Raw genomic sequence first — 20,879 nt, 5'->3', positions numbered from 1 at the left:
TACCCTCTGCTATTCAGCTGGCTGCACAATAGCATGGGGAAATATGTAAAATCCCTTAGGGATGAGGGAGAGGATAAAAAAGATCTACAAGAAGATGACAACAAGGCCCTTAATAACTACAATATACACAAAGACTTCCCCAGTGGCTCAGACGGTAAAGCGTCTGCCTACAGTGCGGGAGACCTGGGTTCAATCCCTGGGTCGGGAAGATCCCCTGGAGAAGAAAATGGCAACCCACTCCAGTACCCTTGCCTGAAAAATCCTATGGACAGAGGTGCCTGGAAGGCTACAGTCCATGGGGTCCCAAGGAGTCAGACACGACTGAGTGACTTCATTTTCACACAAAGCAAAGTAGAAGACGTTAGTGCCTTGTTTTTCAGTTGCTAAGTCGTGTCTGATTTTGTGACCCCATGAGAGAAGGACAAACTACCCTGAAGAGTCAGAGCAGAGATCATTTCTGGCTGGGAGAATGATCAGGGCTTGATGAAGATAATGGCATTTCACCTGAGATCCACAGTATAGACAAAAGTTCACCTGCAACATTCTGAAGAACACATCTGTTGTTTCTGCCCACCTAGTATCTATTATCCTTTTTAGTAAAAGCCCAGGATTTTTCTAAGGGAACTCCTGTCAGTTTGTGTGCCCATCCCCTCCATGAGGTTCCAGGCCTAAAATATCAGATCATAGATTAATGAGATTTTACACAACCAGAGCCACCCAGAACCAGTAAGACTCAATGCTATGACTTTTAGGGGGAACAAAAATAGCTAGATTCAACAGGTGTCACTGAAAGAGGTGGCAAAAGCCTTGTCTCCACAAGGAGGCACCCTGATGAAGGATGGAACCACACACAAGGGAGCTGAGAGGGGAGATGAAAAGAGCAACACCTGATTGTAATGACCTTTTGATTGCTTGAACCCTTAGATTCCACTGTGTTTGTAGTCACTTCTGCCCTTGAACTATTTAGTTACATGTGACAATTCAGTTCAGTTCAGTTCAGTTGCTCAGTTGTGTCTGACTCTTTGTGACCCCATCAACTGCAGCACACCAGGCTTCCCTGTCATTACCAACTCCTGGAGCCTACTCAAACTCATGTCCATCAAGTCAGTGATGCCATTCAACCATTTATCATCTGTCATCCCCTTCTCCTCCTGCCTTCAATCTTGCCCATCATCAGGGTCTTTTCCATTGAGTCAGTTCTTCGCATCAGGTGGCCAAAGTATTGGAGTTTTAGCTTTAGCATCAGTCCTTCCAATGAATATTCAGGACTGATTTCCTTCAGGATTGACTAGTTTGATCTCCTTGCAGTCCAAGAGACTCTCAAGAGTCTTCTCCAACACTGAAGTTCAAAAGCATCAAAATAAAAGCTTTCTTTGTGGTCCAACTCTCACATCCATACATGACTACTGGAAAAACCATAGCTTTGACTAGAGGGACCTTGGTTGGCAAAGTAATGCCTCTGCTTTTTAATATGCTGTCTAGGTTGGTCATAGCTTTTCTTTCAAGGAGCAAGCATCTTTTAATTTCATGGCTGCAGTGACCATATGCAGTGATTTTGGAGCCCCCCAAAATATTGGAGCCCCCCCAAAATTATGTCCCTCTTTTGTTTATAGGCAGTTCAATGTGGCCTTCTCTTACTTGCATTCAGATCCCTGACTAATACAGGTGACAAAGAGAGAATATGCCATGTGGAAGTATGAAATGAAATCTAATGAAAATCTAAGGTGGGCTATGGAGATGGGAAATAGTTCATTTTAGTAGGGACAGAAGGTATATCCAGAGGGAGTAGCAGCAAATAAGACTAGAACATTCACTGGAAGACCCTGGGGGTGAGACTGAGGAGGACATGTGTCAGCAGGCAATGGGGAACCTCGGGAGGTTTCTAAGCAGGAAAGAAAACAGTACTAGGTTTGCACTTTGGAAGATGAACTGGCCAATAATATCTAGAACGGCATACAAGGGGATGAAGAGTCATAGACTAACCCGGAGGCTCCCCTCCCTAAATTGTCCAGTGAGAGAGAAGGACTGAGCTTGAATGGGGCTTCCCCAAGGACTCAGCAGGTAAAGAATCTGCCTGTGATGCAAGAGACACAGGAGACGTGGGTTCCATCCCTGTGTCAGGAAGATCCCCTGGAGAAGGAAATGGCAACCCACTCGGCTGAGCAACTAAGCTCACACGTGGGAGCCTGAAGGGTCTCTCTGCTCTGGGCAGGCCTTGATTACTGTGGGCAGTTCAAGCAGCATTGTTGAGCAGAAAGGGAGGGTGGTGGTACCAGAACACGGACATAAGGAAAGTATGAGACTTTATTTTTATCACTCATTTTAAATTTTCTAAAAATTACTAGGGAAATCTGGGAGTGAAAACCAAAAAATGAAAATTTAAAAACATTCATTTAAAATTCATCAACCTCAAGAAATTATTAATTGACATTTTGATTTTAGTCTTTGCTCCCTGGCTTTTTTTTTTTTTTTAAAGCAACAATGATGATCATAGTCAGCATTTCAACATTTATTTAAACTTTATTACCTACCAAACACTGTTGTGTGTACTTGGTATGTATGGACTATTGTTATCGCCATTTTACATACAGGAAAACTTAGGTAGAGAGAGTGAGATTCTTGCCCAAAGTTAATAGCTAGAAAGTGGCAGAGACATTGTTACCCCAGAGCCTACCTCTTATTCACGAAACCATATGCTTCTTGATAAATACACAGAAAGGTCATTGTGAATAATCAAACAAAACTGTAATTGTTTTCTCCAATGAGGAGAAGGCTCCAGGTGATACAAAATCATTCATAAAAAAATTTACTAATACCAAAGGTAAGGAAGATGCTAGGCTCACCCCCACACACTTTTGTTGGTTCTGATGAATGTCACATAGTCTAGGCTTAAAAATAAAGCAATTCTAAAGGACTCTATAAAAATAAGCTCACCAAGGACTTCACTGGTACACAGCAGATTCTGTGTCTACACAGCCCAGACTCAGCACCTCCAGTCTGTGTGAAAGAGTGGGATGCAGGAAGGGTCTGTTGATTGTTGTCAAGAACCACCCAGAATGGTTGTCTGACTCTATGAGGCTACTAATTCTCCATAGAAGGGTTAACAGTCCAGGCCAGTGGGAAAAACAGGCTCTGGAGGCAGACCGCTTCTATAGAGCTGGACAATATTGAACAAAAGTTCCTTATTTCTTAAAATGGGAGTAGTGCCTTACAGAGTTGTCATAAAGATGAAACAAGATAATGTATAGCAAGAGCCTACAACAGTGACTGCTACCTACAAGTTATCAGTGAGTGCATAAGTAGTAGTGGTTTTTGTTATTAAAAGATGCAGTGTGGTATAGGATACAGGCTCTTAAAATTCTAAGTTTTCCAGACCAGTAAAGTGTGGAGTGAGAGGGGAAGGTGGGAAAACTGACACATGATTGCCAAGGATTTCCTTTTCCATTTGTTGTAACAATCAACTATTTTAAGGAAATTGTTTACTACCACACTTATTTTACAGGAGAAATGGAATCATGACAGAGAGCAGATAAGAGTAACCATCTGCATAATGAAAACCAGTTTGTTTTAAGTCTTCGTTTCACTTCCCTGGTTGCTCAGATGGTAAAGTGTCTGCCTACAATGTGGGAGACCTGGGTTCAATCCCTGGGTCAGGAAGATCTCCTAGAGAAGGAAATGGCAACCCACTCCAGTATTCTTGCCCGGAAAATTCCATGGAAGGAGGAGCCTGGTAGGCTACAGTCCAAGGGGTCACAAAGAGTTGTACACAACTGAGCGACTTCACTTTCACTTTTCACTTTCACTACTAGTTAGTGAAAACCGGCTCTAAGAACCTTTTGTGTAGTGCATTCAAAAGAGAGAGCTAGGTTCACATTCTCATTCTATGCGACTATGGAGAGTCTACTTCACTAAGCATTGTTATTTTCATCTGTAAAATGGAGATACGATGCTTCCTTCACAGGGTTTTAAGGATTAAATCTGATTTGTGTTAAGTATGGTCAGGGTCAGACATACACCTAAAGCAAGCTGGTACAGTTACCATTGATAGATGCTGTTTTCAAATGTCTAACACAGGACCAAAATTCTATGTTTAAAGCTACTAGAATATTATTAAAAAGAAATATATATATATATATATATATATATATATATATATATACATGAAGAAATCCAAAACTGTTCTTTAGTTTGGTAAAAATATCACCCATGTCAGCCTTGAAGGGGTCAGAGGATGAGAGCAATGAGTCAAGTGTATTGTAATAAATTTACTCACAGAAAAAGTGACTAAGATTTAAAAAAAATTTTTTTTTCTCTTTGTAGCATTATTCTAAGCATGGAACTTAAATCTGTTAAGTCTAAAGAATCTGCTGCAATCTGTATCATTTTGTTCTGAAAGAATAAGCACTTGATTAAAAGCTGAAGAATATCTTAGAGGTTAAGATTTTGCTATACTAATTTCAGGTCAGGGCCCATGTTCATCACTAGTAAAAATAGGCCAAGAAAGAAATGAAATTACATAAAGAGAGAAAAGCAAAAACCAGAAAAAGTGAAAAATATAAATGTAAGGCATTTTTCAGTGTATAAAAATTGCAAGTAAATTCTCAAGGACATTTTTTTCTCACAAGACTTAAAAACTCTTAACTGCTGAATTATCAGACATTACAATAAGAATAATTAAAATATAAAAAAATGTTTCCTGGGCAAAATGGGGTCTGGGTATGATTTTTTTAAAGAAGATTAAAAACATTTAGTCATAGCATATTTCTTTAAGAATAAATTTATTTGATAAAAAACTACATTTCTATTGCTTATAGAAACTGCATTGGTGTTTCTGATATATTTACCCTTAGGAGTCATTCTGACAGTACATTTAAGTTTTCCAGATATTTTTACCTGTCATTCTACCAAAGCAACAAAACCATGTCTAAATGTAAAATGTGATAACAATGACAGGTGACAATTATTCCCCAGATGGGCTTAGAAGTAGTTCTAACAAAAATACATATAGGAAATAGTAAGGGGATTAAGTTATTCCAGTTATAAAATCAATTAAGTCACATAAGTGTAATATACAGCATGGAGAATACAGTCAATAATATAATAATTTTGTTTGGTAACAGATGGTAGCTAAATTTGTGGTGATCATTTTGTAATGTATAAAAATACTGAATCACTATACAGTACACCTTTAACTAATATAATAAATCAATTATATTGCAATTAAAAATGTATAATGATAGCTATCTCAACTGCATTTAATCCCATCTACTTTGTTTAAATAGACTAGTTATAGGATACCTCTCAATACCCACATACTCAAGAAAGTTACTACATACACGATGTAAGGATAAACAGAATTCACATTTTCAAGGAAACATTCTGATGTTGTATATATGTGTGTGTAAATATTAGTGGCAAAGATTGGTAGTGTGCAAGAGAGAGAAAATTATTTGATATTAAGATATCATACATAAAAAGGTGTTTTACAAAATACTAGGTATGTCATTTCCTTTTATAAGCCTTTTGCCAGCATATGTGCTTAATGGCTGAGTTGTGTTCGACTCTTTGTGACCCCATGAATATGCAGTCAATGCGCCAATATAAACTTAAAACATATCTTCCTAACTCATGTCAACAAAGATCTCAAATTATAACTCTTACATTTCTAATGAATCCTGTAAATACTTTTAGAAATAAACATACAATTACTGATAAATTATTCACTATTCAGAGGCAAAAAGAAATAGAATCATGACGTGCTTTTGTTTTCTGGCTGAAAATCTTGAAAATGTCTATTTTCATTTTCACTGATTGCTGGTACTATTTGATCTAATAAGACCATCCAGTCAAAAATATAGGAAAAAAAATATACACAAACACGCACACGCATGCAAATATAAGGAGAACAACATTTAAGCGTCTCAGGGTTCCTTGAAGCACTTTAAGACAGCCAATTATGATAGTCTAATTTTGTGGCAGTCAATGAAAAATTCACTTTTTTTTGACCCCTGTCACCACATGAATGGTCATTTGTTTCATGGCCATTTTCATTATTATCTGAACACCATGTTATTTAAAGCTCTGTCTACAGAGTCAGGAAATGAACAGTTTGTCCCCAGGTAGCTCTTCATCTTATGTCAAGACAGAAGAAAAATTACTTTCCAGGAAATCACTTATATCTGCATGCTGATATCAAGTTTTACTAATACAATTTTGAGTGGACCATTTTTTCCCCTTTGTTTTCTTTCTTTTGGTGATACAGCATAGTTACATGAAGAATATTTATTTAGGTTGAATCAGTTGCTTTTCCACTAGATATATCTCAATGTTTTCTATATACTTTAGTTTCTTTCAAAATTTATGTTATGATTCCATGAGTCATCTTCTGTTTATTTTTTTCAAACTTACTGGTTGTATAGCTATTTAAAACATACTTTTCCATTGGTTATTTGTTTTCCTTGCACTCTCTTTAATAACCAGTAAGAATTAATTAAGTTACAGAATCTTCCATAGCTTCCTTGAGAATCAGTCAATTTTATGAATTCTTACACCTCTTTATATGCACATATTCTCTACTTGACTGAAGTACTCTGAAGGCAAGGATCAAACTGGTTTCATTTGAGAAGACCCAAGTCCTTGTATTTAGGCATGAAATATTTAGAGAAGTAAATAAAGAGAAAAAAAGAAAGGAAGAGGGAAGGAAGGGAGGGTAGGAGAGAGGGAGGAGATGTATTTTTTTTAAAAAACCTCATTTTAAGTTAATAAAAGATTAAATGGTAGTCACTGCCATTTACTCATTTTTATTTCCCTATCTACCTTTGGTCACTCTTACAGAAAATCAGGTGGATTTACATACAAACTTTGGCATTGATTAAACATTGGTTTCACCTGTCCTCACAATAGACTAATCAATATTAGCAAAGTGACTCAAATGAGGAACCATGATATGCCATTTCTGTTCATCTGACAAAAAACAAACTTTAAAAAAATTAAAAACAATCAGCAATCTTTCTTTCAGATAAAAAAACTCCTTGGTTTGGTATTTTTGTTGTTCAGTTGCTCAGTCTGTCTGACTCTTCACAACCCCATGGACTGCAGCACTCCAGGCTTCCCTGTCCCTTCAGGATCTCCCAGAGTTTGCTCAGGCTTATGACCATTGAGTCGGTGGTCTGGTATATTGCAGAATGTTATATGCAGGTAAACAACTGCCCTGGACAAGGACGTTAATTTCTGATATACATTTATACATTAGATGAGCACATTGTTTGATATTCTAACTTTTCTTAAATCAGAAGCAACTGTTAACACACGATGTAGCTGTGCAGTTTTGGTAAGAGACTGTGACTTCTCTTTCTAAAATAAGACCTCACCAGGGCTGGGAATAAATGCCATGTGAATAGGAGGGATACAACAGAAGAGCAAAATCAGAGAAGTCAACGGAAGACTTCCTATTAGAAACATACACTCTCGTTCCACTTCTCTAGAGATTGCTTTTCCATGGAAATAATAAAAAACAATGAATGTAAGAAGCTGGTAAATATTTTTGCCCTTTCCCAAGTCCAAAATATATAAATCGTATATCAAGTGGGATAGTAATTAGAAACTAAACCAAAACTAGCATCTGCATTTAGTTCCTGAGGACTCAGTTTATGTGTGCGTGCTCACTCAGTCGTGTCTGACTCTTTGCAACTCCATGGACTGTTGCCCACCAAGCTCCTCTGTCCATGGAATTTTCCAGGCAAGAATACTGGAGCTGGTTGCCATTTCCTACTCCAGGGGATCTTCCTGACCCATGGTTGGAACCCACGTCTCCTGCGTCTCCTGCACCGGCAGGCAGGTCCTTTACTATTGAGCCAATTGGGAAGTTGTTAGGTTACAGCATTGATTAAAGTATCTGGATGCCTTGGCTGATACCAGGATCCCAGCTGTGCTTAGTGAAAAACACAGTCACCAATGTGCACAGGCGGGCTTTAGAGTTTCCTTGGCTCAGACATAGCAAGGTGATGTCCATCTGGGGATTTTTATTTCCGTTCATACTCTAGACAGAGTGCAAAAGGAGATGAGTCAGTGATTGACTGAGTTTGTGTACAAAGAGAACCCCAAGTAGATTTCAGCAGAGTAATTTTTTTCTGTGGGCTTATGAAGTAACCCTGTTAGTATGATTTTTCCAAAGAAAGCCCAGTCAAAGGTTACAGAAGTTGTTTGTGCTTCACCCTCTCTAAATGACTTGCAAATTTATTCAAACAGAATATGAGGAGATGCTTTATTTGTTGAAATAACTGTCTGCAGTGTCCTGCACAAAAGGGTGAGGTACATCAAGCAGAAACGTGGATAGAAATACATTGGTTTAGAAACCCATAAATCCTGATTTGAATCTGCCAACCTGAAAGCTATGTAGAGCCTGGATAAACTATTTTTCCTAAATGCTACGTCTGATTAAGCCATACCATTAAATGACAGCTGAACTTTAACATTAATATGATATTATTTAAATAACCACATGATTTTTTTTTACACTAAAAATGATGAATGATTTCTGGACAGCTCAATTGACATAAAGTGGGAGGACTCTTTAATGAGATTTGACAAAATGGAGGCATATGCAGAATATTCGTTACAGCTCACATCGCAGGGGCCCTCCCAGGGAAGCAATAGAGAATTTTTCCCTTTTTTATTGTTTAAAGGCATTGAAGCATTTCTTTCAATCGCCAATTATCTGTGGATATTGCATTTTTCTAGGTCATTTACATATCACCTTTAATCAGAGAATTTGGTGGTTTATGGTGAACTGAGACTGTGGCTGGAGGAAAAGGAGGGATGTGTGAAGTTGTGTCAATGTGAGCTAGAAGAGCCCCAGGAACTTAACGTTGCTCCTGATCAGCCTGATAGAGAAATTACATTGACCACACTGGCCAATAGAAGACTAAGCGGACATATCTTTGGTTGATTCTTATGAAATAAATCTCTCACTCAGCAAACATACTTTTAGCAGTATGCTTGGACACAACATATTATCTATGGACATGTGATTAGAGAAAACTTTACTTATATTCAAATAGCTGCCACTAAAGCATCAATGATAAACAAGATTCTTTTCTTTAAAATTCCAAGTCAGGTATTCCAAGGTGATTCTCAACATTCCTCATTTACATTTCTATCCACAGTTCCAAACTGAAGATTATGCTAGAAGATACTCTTATTTGATAGATTCTGAATATAATAATTTCATGCTGAATACACCTAAATCAAAAGTGACTCCAATTTTCAGAACAATGAAAACATTTCTCACTTCCTTCCAAAAATATAGAATCTAGACTGTTACCCGCATTCATTCATTCATTTTCACATATTCTCCCAAGTATCTTCTATCAATCAAAGGCTAATTACACATACAAAACATAAACATTTGTTTGCTTGAACATGAGTAAATTCAGATTATTCTGATATTCTTCAGGCTTCAAAAATCATTTTTAAGTACACATACAACAGCAATGTTTCCCCAAACAGAGTCGCTTTAAAAAGAAATCTAAATAAGGCAACAGAGGGCAAAGCTAATACTAAGTATGCTCCTGAAACCAAAGGCCAGCATTCCATCGACAGCAAGAAGGCTATCAAAATAGAAAATAAAATCAGTCTGCTGCTGCCATGGGGTCTTCCTCAGGCTATGAAAAAATACTTCATGTCCAACCCTAATTTTTTCCATAGCTTGAGGTAACCCCTCGAGCTCAAACTTTCTAATCCAAGTTACTCAGAGTGTGTGTGTCCCTGTCCAAACAAGAGTTAATACCAGTGCTCTGTCATTTCAAAAGGGTCTTGACACAGGTACTAAGAGCAGAAGCTTGCATGTCTGGAAAATGCCCGGTTGCAAAGAGATGAAAAATATACTGTAAAAAAAGGGAGAGAGAGAAAGGAAGACCCTACCTGACTCTTACCTTCGCAACATCCCTGTTAGAACCCTGGAGCTTTTCCCCAAGTTAGCATCTGTTTCCCGAAGCTAGGAGGAGAAAAGCAGCATTAACACATAATAAAATGAAGCTTCAGGCAATTAGATTATTTTTAAAGTGCACTAGCAAGCAATGGTTTTCCTTCATGATGGAAAATCCGATTCATAAAACAAAGGTTAAATACTTTAAAATACATTTTTGATGCCCACCCAATGTCAAAAAAATTCTTAGATTTAGAAAATTACATGTAATAGATAACCCCAGGAGCTTTAAACTGGATACTTGAACTGGATATAAAAGCAAATGTCTCACAGGTTGACAAAGTTTAATAGATATCTGGTCATAAATCAATATCTCCACCTTAAGAATGCACACAGTCCTAGAGATAAAAACTGAAACAAAATGAACTGAGGGAAGATGAGATTCATATGTTTACTTTCACTCTGAAAGACTTGCTGACATACTCCCAAATCTCCATCAACCATCTTCTTAGCTATGTGCATGTGTGCTTAGTCGCTCAGTCATGTCCAACTCTTTGTGACTCTTTGGACTGTAGCCCTAGCCACGCTCCTCTGCCCACGGGATTTTTCAGGCAAGAATACTGGAATGGGTTGCCATTTTCTTCCTCCAGGGGACCTTACCGCCCTAGGAACTAAACCTGAGTCTCCTGTGTCTTCTGCATTGCAGGAGGATTCTTTACTAGCTGACCCATCAGGGAAGCCTCTTCTTAGCTACAGCACTAAATAAAATATCTACTCGGGGGAATTCCGGTATGGAGGCATACAGTCAGCTTAATCTTTCTGCATCACACACTTCCCTGCCCCCTACCCAGGCTCTACACCCTCCTTCACCCTAGCTATTTTTTACACATGCTTGAAAGTGAAAGTGGCTCAGTCGTATACGACTCTTTGCGACTCCATGGACTGAAGCCTGCTAAGCTCCTCTGTGCATGGAATTCTCCAGGCAAGAATACTGCAGTGGGCTGCCATTCCCTTCTCCAGGGGATCTTACATCAATGTAATTGCTACAGCCTATGCATCTGCCCAAGACCTTTTATATATATTTTTGGCTTATTTTTTTTTCTTTTCCTGAATTTGTGAAAAGATTATACGATTTCTACTTACCCTTTCACGTGCTCTCTGTATCTTTTCTCTGTCGTGACTGAGGTTTTCCAACATCTCCTGGCCAATTTGTTCTATGGACAAGAAAATCTGAGTGAGGAAAGGTGACTTTGGAAAAAACCTTCAGAAAACCTTCAGAAGTACCAAAAGGACAACAGGTATAGAATTTATTGAATGCTCAGGATCAGTTAAATAAAAAACCAATGACAAGAACCTAATGTACAGCTCTGGGAACCCTACTCAGTGCTCTGTGGTGACCTAAATGGGAAGGAAATCCAAAAAAAGAGGAGGTGTGTGTGTGTGTGTGTGTGTGTGTATATATATATCTGATTCACTTTGCTGTACAGTAGAATCTAACACATTGTTAAGCAACTCTACTCCAATAAAAATTAAATACACACAAAAAGCTCAGTGAGCAGTTTCTGTAAAAACAAACAAAAAACAATGAATTATTATGACTCCAACATCCTCCTAAAAACTGGGTCTTCCATAATCCACTTGAACTGAAATTTTATTTATCGGGGAAAAAAAAAATCTGTCCTATTTTTTTTTTTTTTCAGAGAATTGTTGTTAAGAGTCAAATGAGATAACCAAAAATCTTTTGAAATTTATAGTGTACCACACAAATGTATGTAATTGTATAGTACATGAGAATCAATGCACTCACACTCCGTGCTGTGTGTAGATGCTGGGACGTAACCAGTAACCAAGGTCAAGCCCTTCAATTCATGAACTCCTGTGCTAATAGTGATGACTTAGGAGTTAAAGGACAAATGTTACATTAGAGTTCATATTTCATGGCACATCAAAAAAAGGACTGCTTAGTCCTTTCATAATAGAAAATCCAAATAAGAAGAACTGCTCGAATACAATAACCTCGATTATATTTTTGACACCTATACAAAACTGAAAATTCTTCACAGGTTACTCCATTTCTAGTATATCTCCTCTAAGATTGATAATAGCTTTTTATTACTGACTCCACACAATATATCCTTAAGGTAAAATTGGATATATGGTCCCAGTGGAGGCATCATAAAAGTGGAAGATGACACCAAAAATGGAGAAGTAGGAAACAACTAGAGTTGCAATTTTCTTTTTTGCAAAACAATTACAATATTCAATTTTGTCATACTATTTGGTATTACTATTATATTGAATTTCTTTAATCAACATAATATAGCAATTTTAATACACTTTTAACTTAAAAATCTCTAGTATCTATGAACACCATCAATACTATAATTAGTTCAGCAAAATACTATTTATATAATATTCTCTCATTCAAGAGGATGGTATTGGGACTTCCCTGGCAATCCAGTGGTAAAGAATCTGCACTTCCATTGCAAAGAGCACAAGTTTGGTCCCTGGTGGAGGAACCAAGATCCTGCATGCTGTGCGGTGTGGCAAAAAAAAAAAAAAAAGGTGGGGGGGATTTATGGTATATAATGTCAAACAAATATGAAATAATTTATTACTGTTGTGTCTCATCACCAGGATAATGTTTCCAGCAAAAATTCATAGAAGGAATAAAGCAATGTGGGGATAAAATGAAAAAAGGAGTATATGAAAGGTTTGGGGGTTTATTACTGCTCTCAAAGCATATCATGTGTGGCACTGGAGAAGGCAACACTGGAATGTAGGTGATAGATCCATGTTTCTATCAGGTTCACTGGAGGAAAAACTCTTCTGAACGGATCTACAGTCTGCTACTGAAGGAATCAATGGAACAAGAGGTGAAGAACTCTGGTCTTTTGAGATGTTCAGGTAATTCCCTCAATCTCTTTGCCTCCTGGGAAATATGTCAGTATCCAAGTACTAACCCCATCTAACAAAAGATGAGATATTGGCAAGAGTGCATATGTTCTGGTCTTAACAGGCAAATACCATGCATTTGTTAGAAACAGAATTCTTTAATTTCTTACTTGCTAAACCAGTCAATCCTAAAGGAAATCAACCCTGAATATTCACTGGAAGGACTGATGCTGAAGCTGAATCTCCAGTACTCTGGCAATAAAATGGAAAAGGCCCTGATGTTGGGAAAGATTGAAGGCAAGAGGAGAAGGAGGTGGCAGAGAATAAGATGGTTAGATGGCATCACTGACTCAGTGGACATGAATCTGAGCAAACTCCAGGAAATAGTGAAGGACAGGGGAGTCTGGTATGCTGCAGTTTGTGGGGTGGCAAAGAGTCAGACACGACTTGGCGTCTGAACCAGCAACAACCTTCCATTTGAATCACCCACTAAAGAAAATTCTAGGCCAAATATATTAGAAATGCTGACACTTATACAACGAAAAAAAAAGTTCAAGCAAAGTAAATTATGCATACTTATCCATTCTCCTACCTCAAACAAAACAAAACAACAAATTAAGAGGGAATTATTTTAAAAATAGACTCTGCTTGCACAAAATAGACATTGAAGGATTACTTTACTAAAAAAAAAATAACATTGTTAGATTTACTTTTCTTGAATAACTTAAAAAAAATCACTCACATAAAATATCAATAAGAAATACAAGAAAGACTATAAATCAATGCAGATGTGACATCTTGAGTCTAGAGCTTTCAGTTCTTTAAACTTTTGCAGTACAGTACCTTTAGAATGGGAATTGCCATACTGCCATTATTGAAATAATTTGAGAAATCATAAATTTTATAAGTACTGTACTTTTTGACTGTGAGGATGTTCTGGAGATTAAGAAACAATGGGAAGCACAAAAGAAAATAAAAACTGATGCCATCAATACATGCTGGAACTCTACATGTCAGTATGAACATGATGAATGAATTCCTGGAGAGAAAAGTTTCTTCCTGCACTACTTCTGTCCTTTTCACAAGGGGGTTGGGAATCATTGTGGGAGTGTAGCATTCAAATTTATAAAGTGAGCTTTTGTTTTCAAAATTACCCAGAATGAATCATCATATCCTTGATCTATGGCCTTTTTTACTGGGTCACAAACTACAAAATAGGTTTTGGCTAACATTTCCTCTCCTTTTCAATACATTTTACAGGGGATGGGGGATAATATCATAGGTATTCAAAAACTCTGTTGCCCCGTAAAGGAATGGAGAAGAACCAGAGAACTATAAATCTGGCAAAATATTTCCTGAAGGACTGGACCGGCATCACAAAAGGCAGGACTTATTTTGAGGAGCTTGTACCACTGAATCACTTCCCTCCATTCATAAAATAATAATGTCACCTGAACAATCATGACATGTGAATGAACTTAATTTTTTAAATGTACTGAATTTGTATTTTGGAGATGAAATATTTTCAATCAGAAGGCAGGACTGACGGAAGTTCACATCACGTTATAATATAAACATGGAATATATATAATTACATTATTCAATATAATTCACCAAAAATGTTCTATTTGATAAATACAAAATATTAAAAAAAGATGTTAGCCATTATGCTATAAAGTATATAAAGCAGAAAATAATCATTCCTTTGTTCACTTATATATAACTTTCTTTTTACAAACTTTATTAAGGATATGGTTTCCAACAAAGCTTCCCTCATAGCTCAGTTGGTAAAGAATCTGCCTGCATTCGACCCCAGTTCGATCCCTGTGTCAGGAAGATCCCCTGGAGAAGGGATAGGCTACCCACTCCAGTATTCTTGGGCTTTCCTTGTGGCTCGGCTGGTAAAGAATCAGCCTGCAATGCAGGAGACCTGGGTTTGAGCCCTGGGTTGGGAAGATCCCATAGAGAAGGGAAAGGCTGCCCACTCCAGTAATCTGGCCTGGAGAATTCCAAGGACCGTATAATCCATGGGGTTGCAAAGAGTTAGACATGACTGATCGACTTTCACTTTCACTCTTCAACAAAGTATTTAAAATTTGAAGACAGCCAGTTGAGACTTCTTGGAAGAAATCAGAAGGTAAGATGATTTTCTGGCACTCAAAAACTTCATTAGCAATCTTAGCAACAGGTAAAAGGCATTCGCAACTATCCAGCTGTTTGTATATGAGGACTTCTGTGAAGTGTGGAGTGAATAGAAAGACTTAAAAGAGCTATATTAAAAAAAATTTTTTTTTTTAATGTGGACCATTTTTAACATCTTTATTGAGTTTGTTACAACATTGCTTCTGTTTGATGTTTGGTTTTTTGGCCATGAGGCATGTGGGATATTAGCTCTGTGCAGGGATCGAACCGGCACCCCCTGCACCTGGAAGGTGAAGTCTTAACCGCTGCACCACCAGGGAAGTCCCTAAAAGAGCTATTTTTTTTTTTTTAAAGAGCTATTTTTAAAGCATGTGCTTTCTTATGTATATTGCAGAATGCCAACTTTAGAGATGCAAAACACAAAGTAATATTTTTCTAACAATTTGGAGTACTGAATTTTGGACATGACTCAAGAAATTCTAGCAAAAAACGTATTGCTTTGGGAGAGCAAAGTAGCTGACATACAGCTTTCTCAGGAGGGAGCTGCTCACAGAGTGATTGGATGAACCATCCTTTGGCATTTAGCACATCTGCCTGGACACTGACTCTGGCATCATGCCCTGAGTGGGTTATCCTCAGTATCGATGTTACTCAGACATGAAGAGCTTTTTGAATTCTTGATCCCTGGATAGGCGGGGATGTGGAAAAGGCAGGTCTTTTACCATCTTTCATTATTTGACAATTCAAGGCATATAAAGAACTGCTTCCAATTCAGATGTAGAAAGACAACAAATATTCACTCTCAGAGAAATAAGAAAAATCCAGACAAAATAATTATCATTCTTCGTGGGTGATATCTGGTATATACAAAGAAATTGTGATGAATTCTAGAGAGAAAGAAGCATCTCATTTGTGAGCAAAGGGTTGTGGCAACATGCACACCCACAGTGAGTACCTGGTCTGAGTTCAGACCTCCCTCTGGGAGGCTTTTCAGGAATAAAGGGAAATCAGTCAAACATCCTGTGTAAAATGTAGGTTTACAGAACAGAATGGGATCTGGAAGAGTTCTAAACACAAAAGCAAATTGCTTGGTTTGACAATTCTCGCCCAATCTCCAAATCTTGCCATTAAAGAGGCAGTGGAGAAGGGGCCGGTTAGGAAAGCAAAACCTCATATTACCACATATTCTTGTGGTGCTGGCCCTCTGAGAGTCAAGTCCAAACATGCTGGAAAGCAATAAGAAGGAGGATTCAATTTTCATCAGAAATAAAACAAGTGGACAGTGGAACAATATCCCAAAGTGCTAGGGGGATACAAAGTCATCCTGGCACTCCATATCTAGTGAAAAATATCTTAAACATAAAAGTAAAATAATGATAATTTTACATAATTGAAAAATGAGAGTATTATCAAGCAAAATTTAGTTACAAGAAACATAAAGGAAATTCTTCAGGCTGAAGGGAGATGATATTAGATGCAAATTTGCATCCACAAAATTTAGATCCATGTAAAGCAAAATAAGAACAACATATATAGAAGTAAAATATAAGAAAACCATAGCACAAAAGATAGAGAGGAAGTAAATAGAAGCATATGGTTGACAGTCTTTTAAATTTTATTAAGAAGCAGTAGAATATTTATTCAAGGTAGACAGTGATAAGTCAGGGATGAAAATTGTAATTCTAGAGCTTCTCTGTCCAATATGGTACTTGCTGGCCACATAGGGCTTTTTAAATTAATTAAAATTATATAAAATTTAAAATTCAGTTTGTTGGTAGCACCAGTCACATTTCAAAGGCTCACTAACCACAAGTGGCTAATGTCACTGTATTACAGAATACAGAAATAACATCTTGGAAGGATCTCCAAATTCCCGTCTTTAAGATCCACTCAAAAGAAATACAGACATACTTATTTGTAGTTTCATTTAGGTAAAACACTTTCCTTCTCTAGGCCTCAGTTTCCTTAAATGTCAAATGACAGTCTTGGAATAGATAATCTTTAGTGCCCCTTCTAGTTTTAAAATATTAGGACTCAATGACTATAAAATCTTAACGCCTCTTTTTCTCTGTGGAGCATTTAAGCAAACTAGAGCACAAGGGACAACTCAGACCCACAAAAGTATCCCACCCTCCTTCCCCCTCCCCCCAAGACAATGTTGAAAAAAATAACAAATAATTCAAATTGAAGTGATTTTAAGTGGTGTCATATTCAGAATGGCCAAGTCTACCACTGCACTGGTTCATGCAGTAGCCTACTTGGCCTCTGAGGACACCTGCATTTACTGTAATATAAAATATTTACAAGCACTTTGATGATAATATTACTACAGAAATACTTAAATATTTATATAACCTGAAAGTAAACTTATGCAATCTTAGTAACAAACATAGCAAAAGAATGTACAGGGCCCCAGGTTTCTTTCATTCTTTTCTTTCTTTATTTCAGCAATGATGACTTAACATTACCTACTTGGCAGATAAGTATGTATTCTATTCTGTTTTAGGATGATCAAATCTATCATTAAGCAATTTAAAAAATCATCAGCACTACTTTCATCAAAGTCACAGCAGAACCTCCCCTTAGTTACCTGGTTTGCTGCAGATAATTAGCAAATGCTATTCCCAGAGCCCTCAGACATCAGTCAATGAAGCTGTGCCTCCAATAATGATGCTCTGGAATGAGCAGGTACTATGTAAATTGAGGTTGTTAAACAAAAGGAACCATGTTAATTACAGCTCCATTCAGAAATGAGAATGAATCTGTTCTATTCTATGAAATAAGACCAGAGCAGCAGGAAGGACATCCCATTTTCACAATTCAATAAAGAATGTTAAAGCCAGGAGATGAAGCAGCAGAAAATCTGAATGGGCAAAACTGTCAAAACACATTCCAAAGGCTCACTTGTGGAATTTACCAAACATGTATTTACTTAACAGACAAGGGAGCCGGGGTCAGCAGCGTCCAGATCTCTGGGGTGAATGAATGGCTCATTCTTAAAAAAAACAAAAAGGGCTGTAAACTATTGACAAGTGACTAGAAAGTAATTAGAAAGCCTTTCTGAAATCATTATGGGTAGAGTTAATCACTCTCTGTATTCTTCCTTGAGCTATACACATTTCTATCACTGAATGTATAACATTCTATTGATAATTATCTGCTTATTCAGAAGTCGCTATTGGGAGAACTGCAGGATCTATGTGATTGGCAAACATGTTTTGCTTTTGTGAAAGAGTGTTTTAAGCATTTCTGAATTGGTCTGCAACAAAAACAACAACAAATTTTTTTTAAACAAGTGTATTTCATATAAAAAACTGGACCTCAAGCTTCTTTTGAAATTTGGAATACAGAGCAATACTGAGTCCCCATTTCCACATGATAAGCATAGGCTCACTGTAAGAGCCAGGTCATATGGAGGCTGCCGCCTACCTTCCTGACCCTTTCCCCTCATCTATGTTCCTGCCTTGCTGCTATAGGATCTGCCGGTGATTCCTTACTTGTATGTTCTTCCTTCCCTGGGAGACTGTAAACTTCTTTTAGCATTAGTTGCTCAGTTGTGTCCGGCTCTTTGTGATCCCATGGACTTTGGCCTACCAGTCTTCTCTATCCATGGAATTCTCCAGGCAAGAATACTGGAGTGGGTTACTATGCCCTTCTCCAGGGTATTTTCCCGACCCAGGTGTTGAACCTGGGTCTCCCATATTGGAGGCAGATTCTTTACTGTCCAGACCACCAGGGAAGCCCAAACTTCTTTCAAGAGGAGGTCATTTCTTATACCTCTCAGTGTACACAGCATTTTAAGAGGCAATGGATTACATATGCAGGTGCTCAGGAAATCTGTGTTCATAGGAACCACTGAGCTTGAAAACACAGTTGTCTTCTATAAATTTATCATAACAGGAGTCCAGAGTTTTAGAAGAAATTGAGCCCTAAGAGTAATTAACTGCACAGATGAGCAAACAAGAGGGCAGGAGTTCGAGGGTGGAGATCATCCAGGTCTCACTGCTAATGACTGACAGAGCTGCAACCATGAACCAAGTTTCCGACTCCTATGTCAGTGATCTTTGCAGTCAAAAATTTTTAATTAAATGAAAGTGTCTTCCAAAATGCATTACAATGTGGGTGATAAAGCACTTTAATACTTTAATATACATTTAAAGTGTCAGTGCCCGGAAAAGGACTTTGCAATTATTTGGGCAAGAGTGGGACAAGAGACTGTCTCCACATTTCCTGGACATTGTTCCCATATAGCAATCCCAGCTGTTACAGAGGAATATGCTGTGATCTCATGGTCTTGACTGGAATGGCTTTCTGTTGTTCACAAATTATGCAAAGAGTAAAAAACATCCTGGAAGTGTTCTTTTTGTCAAACCTTTGACTTCAGTCTATTTTTGTTCTCTTAAAAAATAAGAGGCCAATTCTTTTGTAGAATGGTAAAATGCCCGTTTCACTGACCCCTTTCCCCACTTGCCACAATGGCAAGGAAAATTGTTATGCTTAACAAATGAATCAGGTGAGGTGGGAAATTTAATATATTTGAATTGATCATTACTGCTGTGAGAAGCAAGTGATGAGGAGCTGACATTCCGTCCTACCCCCACTCTCTCTGTCTTTCTCACATGCACACAAATGTATGTATGTGGTAAAACCTATTTTCTTGGCTTGAGACCCATGTACAGAAATTAATAGGCTAACACTTTTACTCAGTGTTTTGGAATGGAAACAGGGACAGATAAAATCATAAAAATGCAACCGTCATATATAAATACAAGATAATACTAGAATAGTAGGATTATTTTCCTTGACATCCCTTTTCTTGATATTTTTTTTTCCTTAGTTTTAACTCTATTCTTGGTTTGAATTGAAGCTACAAGGGAAAGATGGCCTGAAGGATAGAATCACTTTTCTGCTTTTGATGTGGCTATGTGGCAATAGTGCATGTCCATATATAAGTATATGAGTAATAAGACTCATGTTGCTTGTAATCTTCAGGTTTAAATACTAAAAATTACTGAAATCACACCATGCTGAAAATATGCACTGGCTTCTTTCACTCAATGTTTTCAGAGTTCATTCATGTTGTGGCAGGTATAGTTCCTTTGATGTTGTTCAGTTGCTCAGTCATGTCCAACTTTTTGGTACCCCATGGACTGCAGCACCCCAGGCTTCCTGTCCTTCACTATCTCTCATGTCCACTGAGTCAATGATGCCATCCAACCATCTCATCCTCTTTCATCCCCTTCTCCTGCCCTCAATCTTTCCCAGCATCAGGGTCTTTTCCAATGAGTCAGCTCTTCGCATCAGGTGGTCAAAGTACTGGAGAATTATGGAGTAGAGTTCCTTTATGGATTATTAAAAATATTTTTTAAATTTAATGTTCCATTGTATGTTGTATGGATACACTATATTTTGTTTATCCATTCATGCACTGGTGGACATTTTGGTTTCTACCCCTTGGCTATTGTAAATAGAGCTTCTATGAACAACCATGTACTTATTTTTTTTTTTTTTTACAAGTACTTATTTAAATGCCTATTTTCAGTTCTTTTGGGTAAGTGCCTAGGAGTGGAATTACTGGATCATATGGTAATTCTGTGTTTAACCTTTTGAGGAACTGCAAAACTCATTTTTCATAGTGGCTATCCATTTTACACTCCCACTAGCAAAGCAGGAAGGTTCTCATTTCTCCTTGGCCACTCTTGTTCTTTTCCATTGAAAAAAATTATAGCCACCCTAGTAGGTGTGAAGGTTTTGATTTGCATTTCTCTAGTGTCTAATGACATGCATCTTTCATGTGTCTGCTGGTAATCCGTATATCTTCTTCAGAGAAACGTAGATTCAAGTCTCTTATCCTTTTTAAAATTGATTTGTCTTTTTGTTGTTGAGTTATGAGAGTTCTTTATATATTCTGGATGCT

At 37.5% G+C, this 20,879-nt stretch overlaps 1 protein-coding gene across 6 annotated transcripts in view; it reads right to left on the bottom strand.

The window, feature by feature from the left end:
• The window catches only part of VTI1A (vesicle transport through interaction with t-SNAREs 1A), a 368,143-nt gene that overhangs the window by 138,395 nt on the left and 208,869 nt on the right, over window positions 1-20,879 (bottom strand). For 3 of the 6 annotated variants that reach the window (XM_043925708.1, XM_043925710.1, XM_043925711.1), the window contains 2 exons: window positions 11,069-11,139; window positions 9,922-9,994 (listed from right to left, as the gene is read on the bottom strand). In XM_043925708.1, coding sequence (XP_043781643.1) covers window positions 9,929-9,994; window positions 11,069-11,139 — 137 coding nt within the window. In that variant the 3' untranslated portion in view covers window positions 9,922-9,928. The remainder of the gene's footprint in view (window positions 1-9,921; window positions 9,995-11,068; window positions 11,140-20,879) is intronic. The other 3 variants (XM_043925709.1, XM_043925706.1, XM_043925707.1) reach the window with 1 other exon arrangement.

This window comes from Cervus elaphus, chromosome 15, assembly GCF_910594005.1.
Source record: "Cervus elaphus chromosome 15, mCerEla1.1, whole genome shotgun sequence".
Classification (NCBI taxonomy): domain Eukaryota; kingdom Metazoa; phylum Chordata; class Mammalia; order Artiodactyla; family Cervidae; genus Cervus; species Cervus elaphus.
This window is presented reverse-complemented; position numbering and strand designations above follow the sequence as displayed.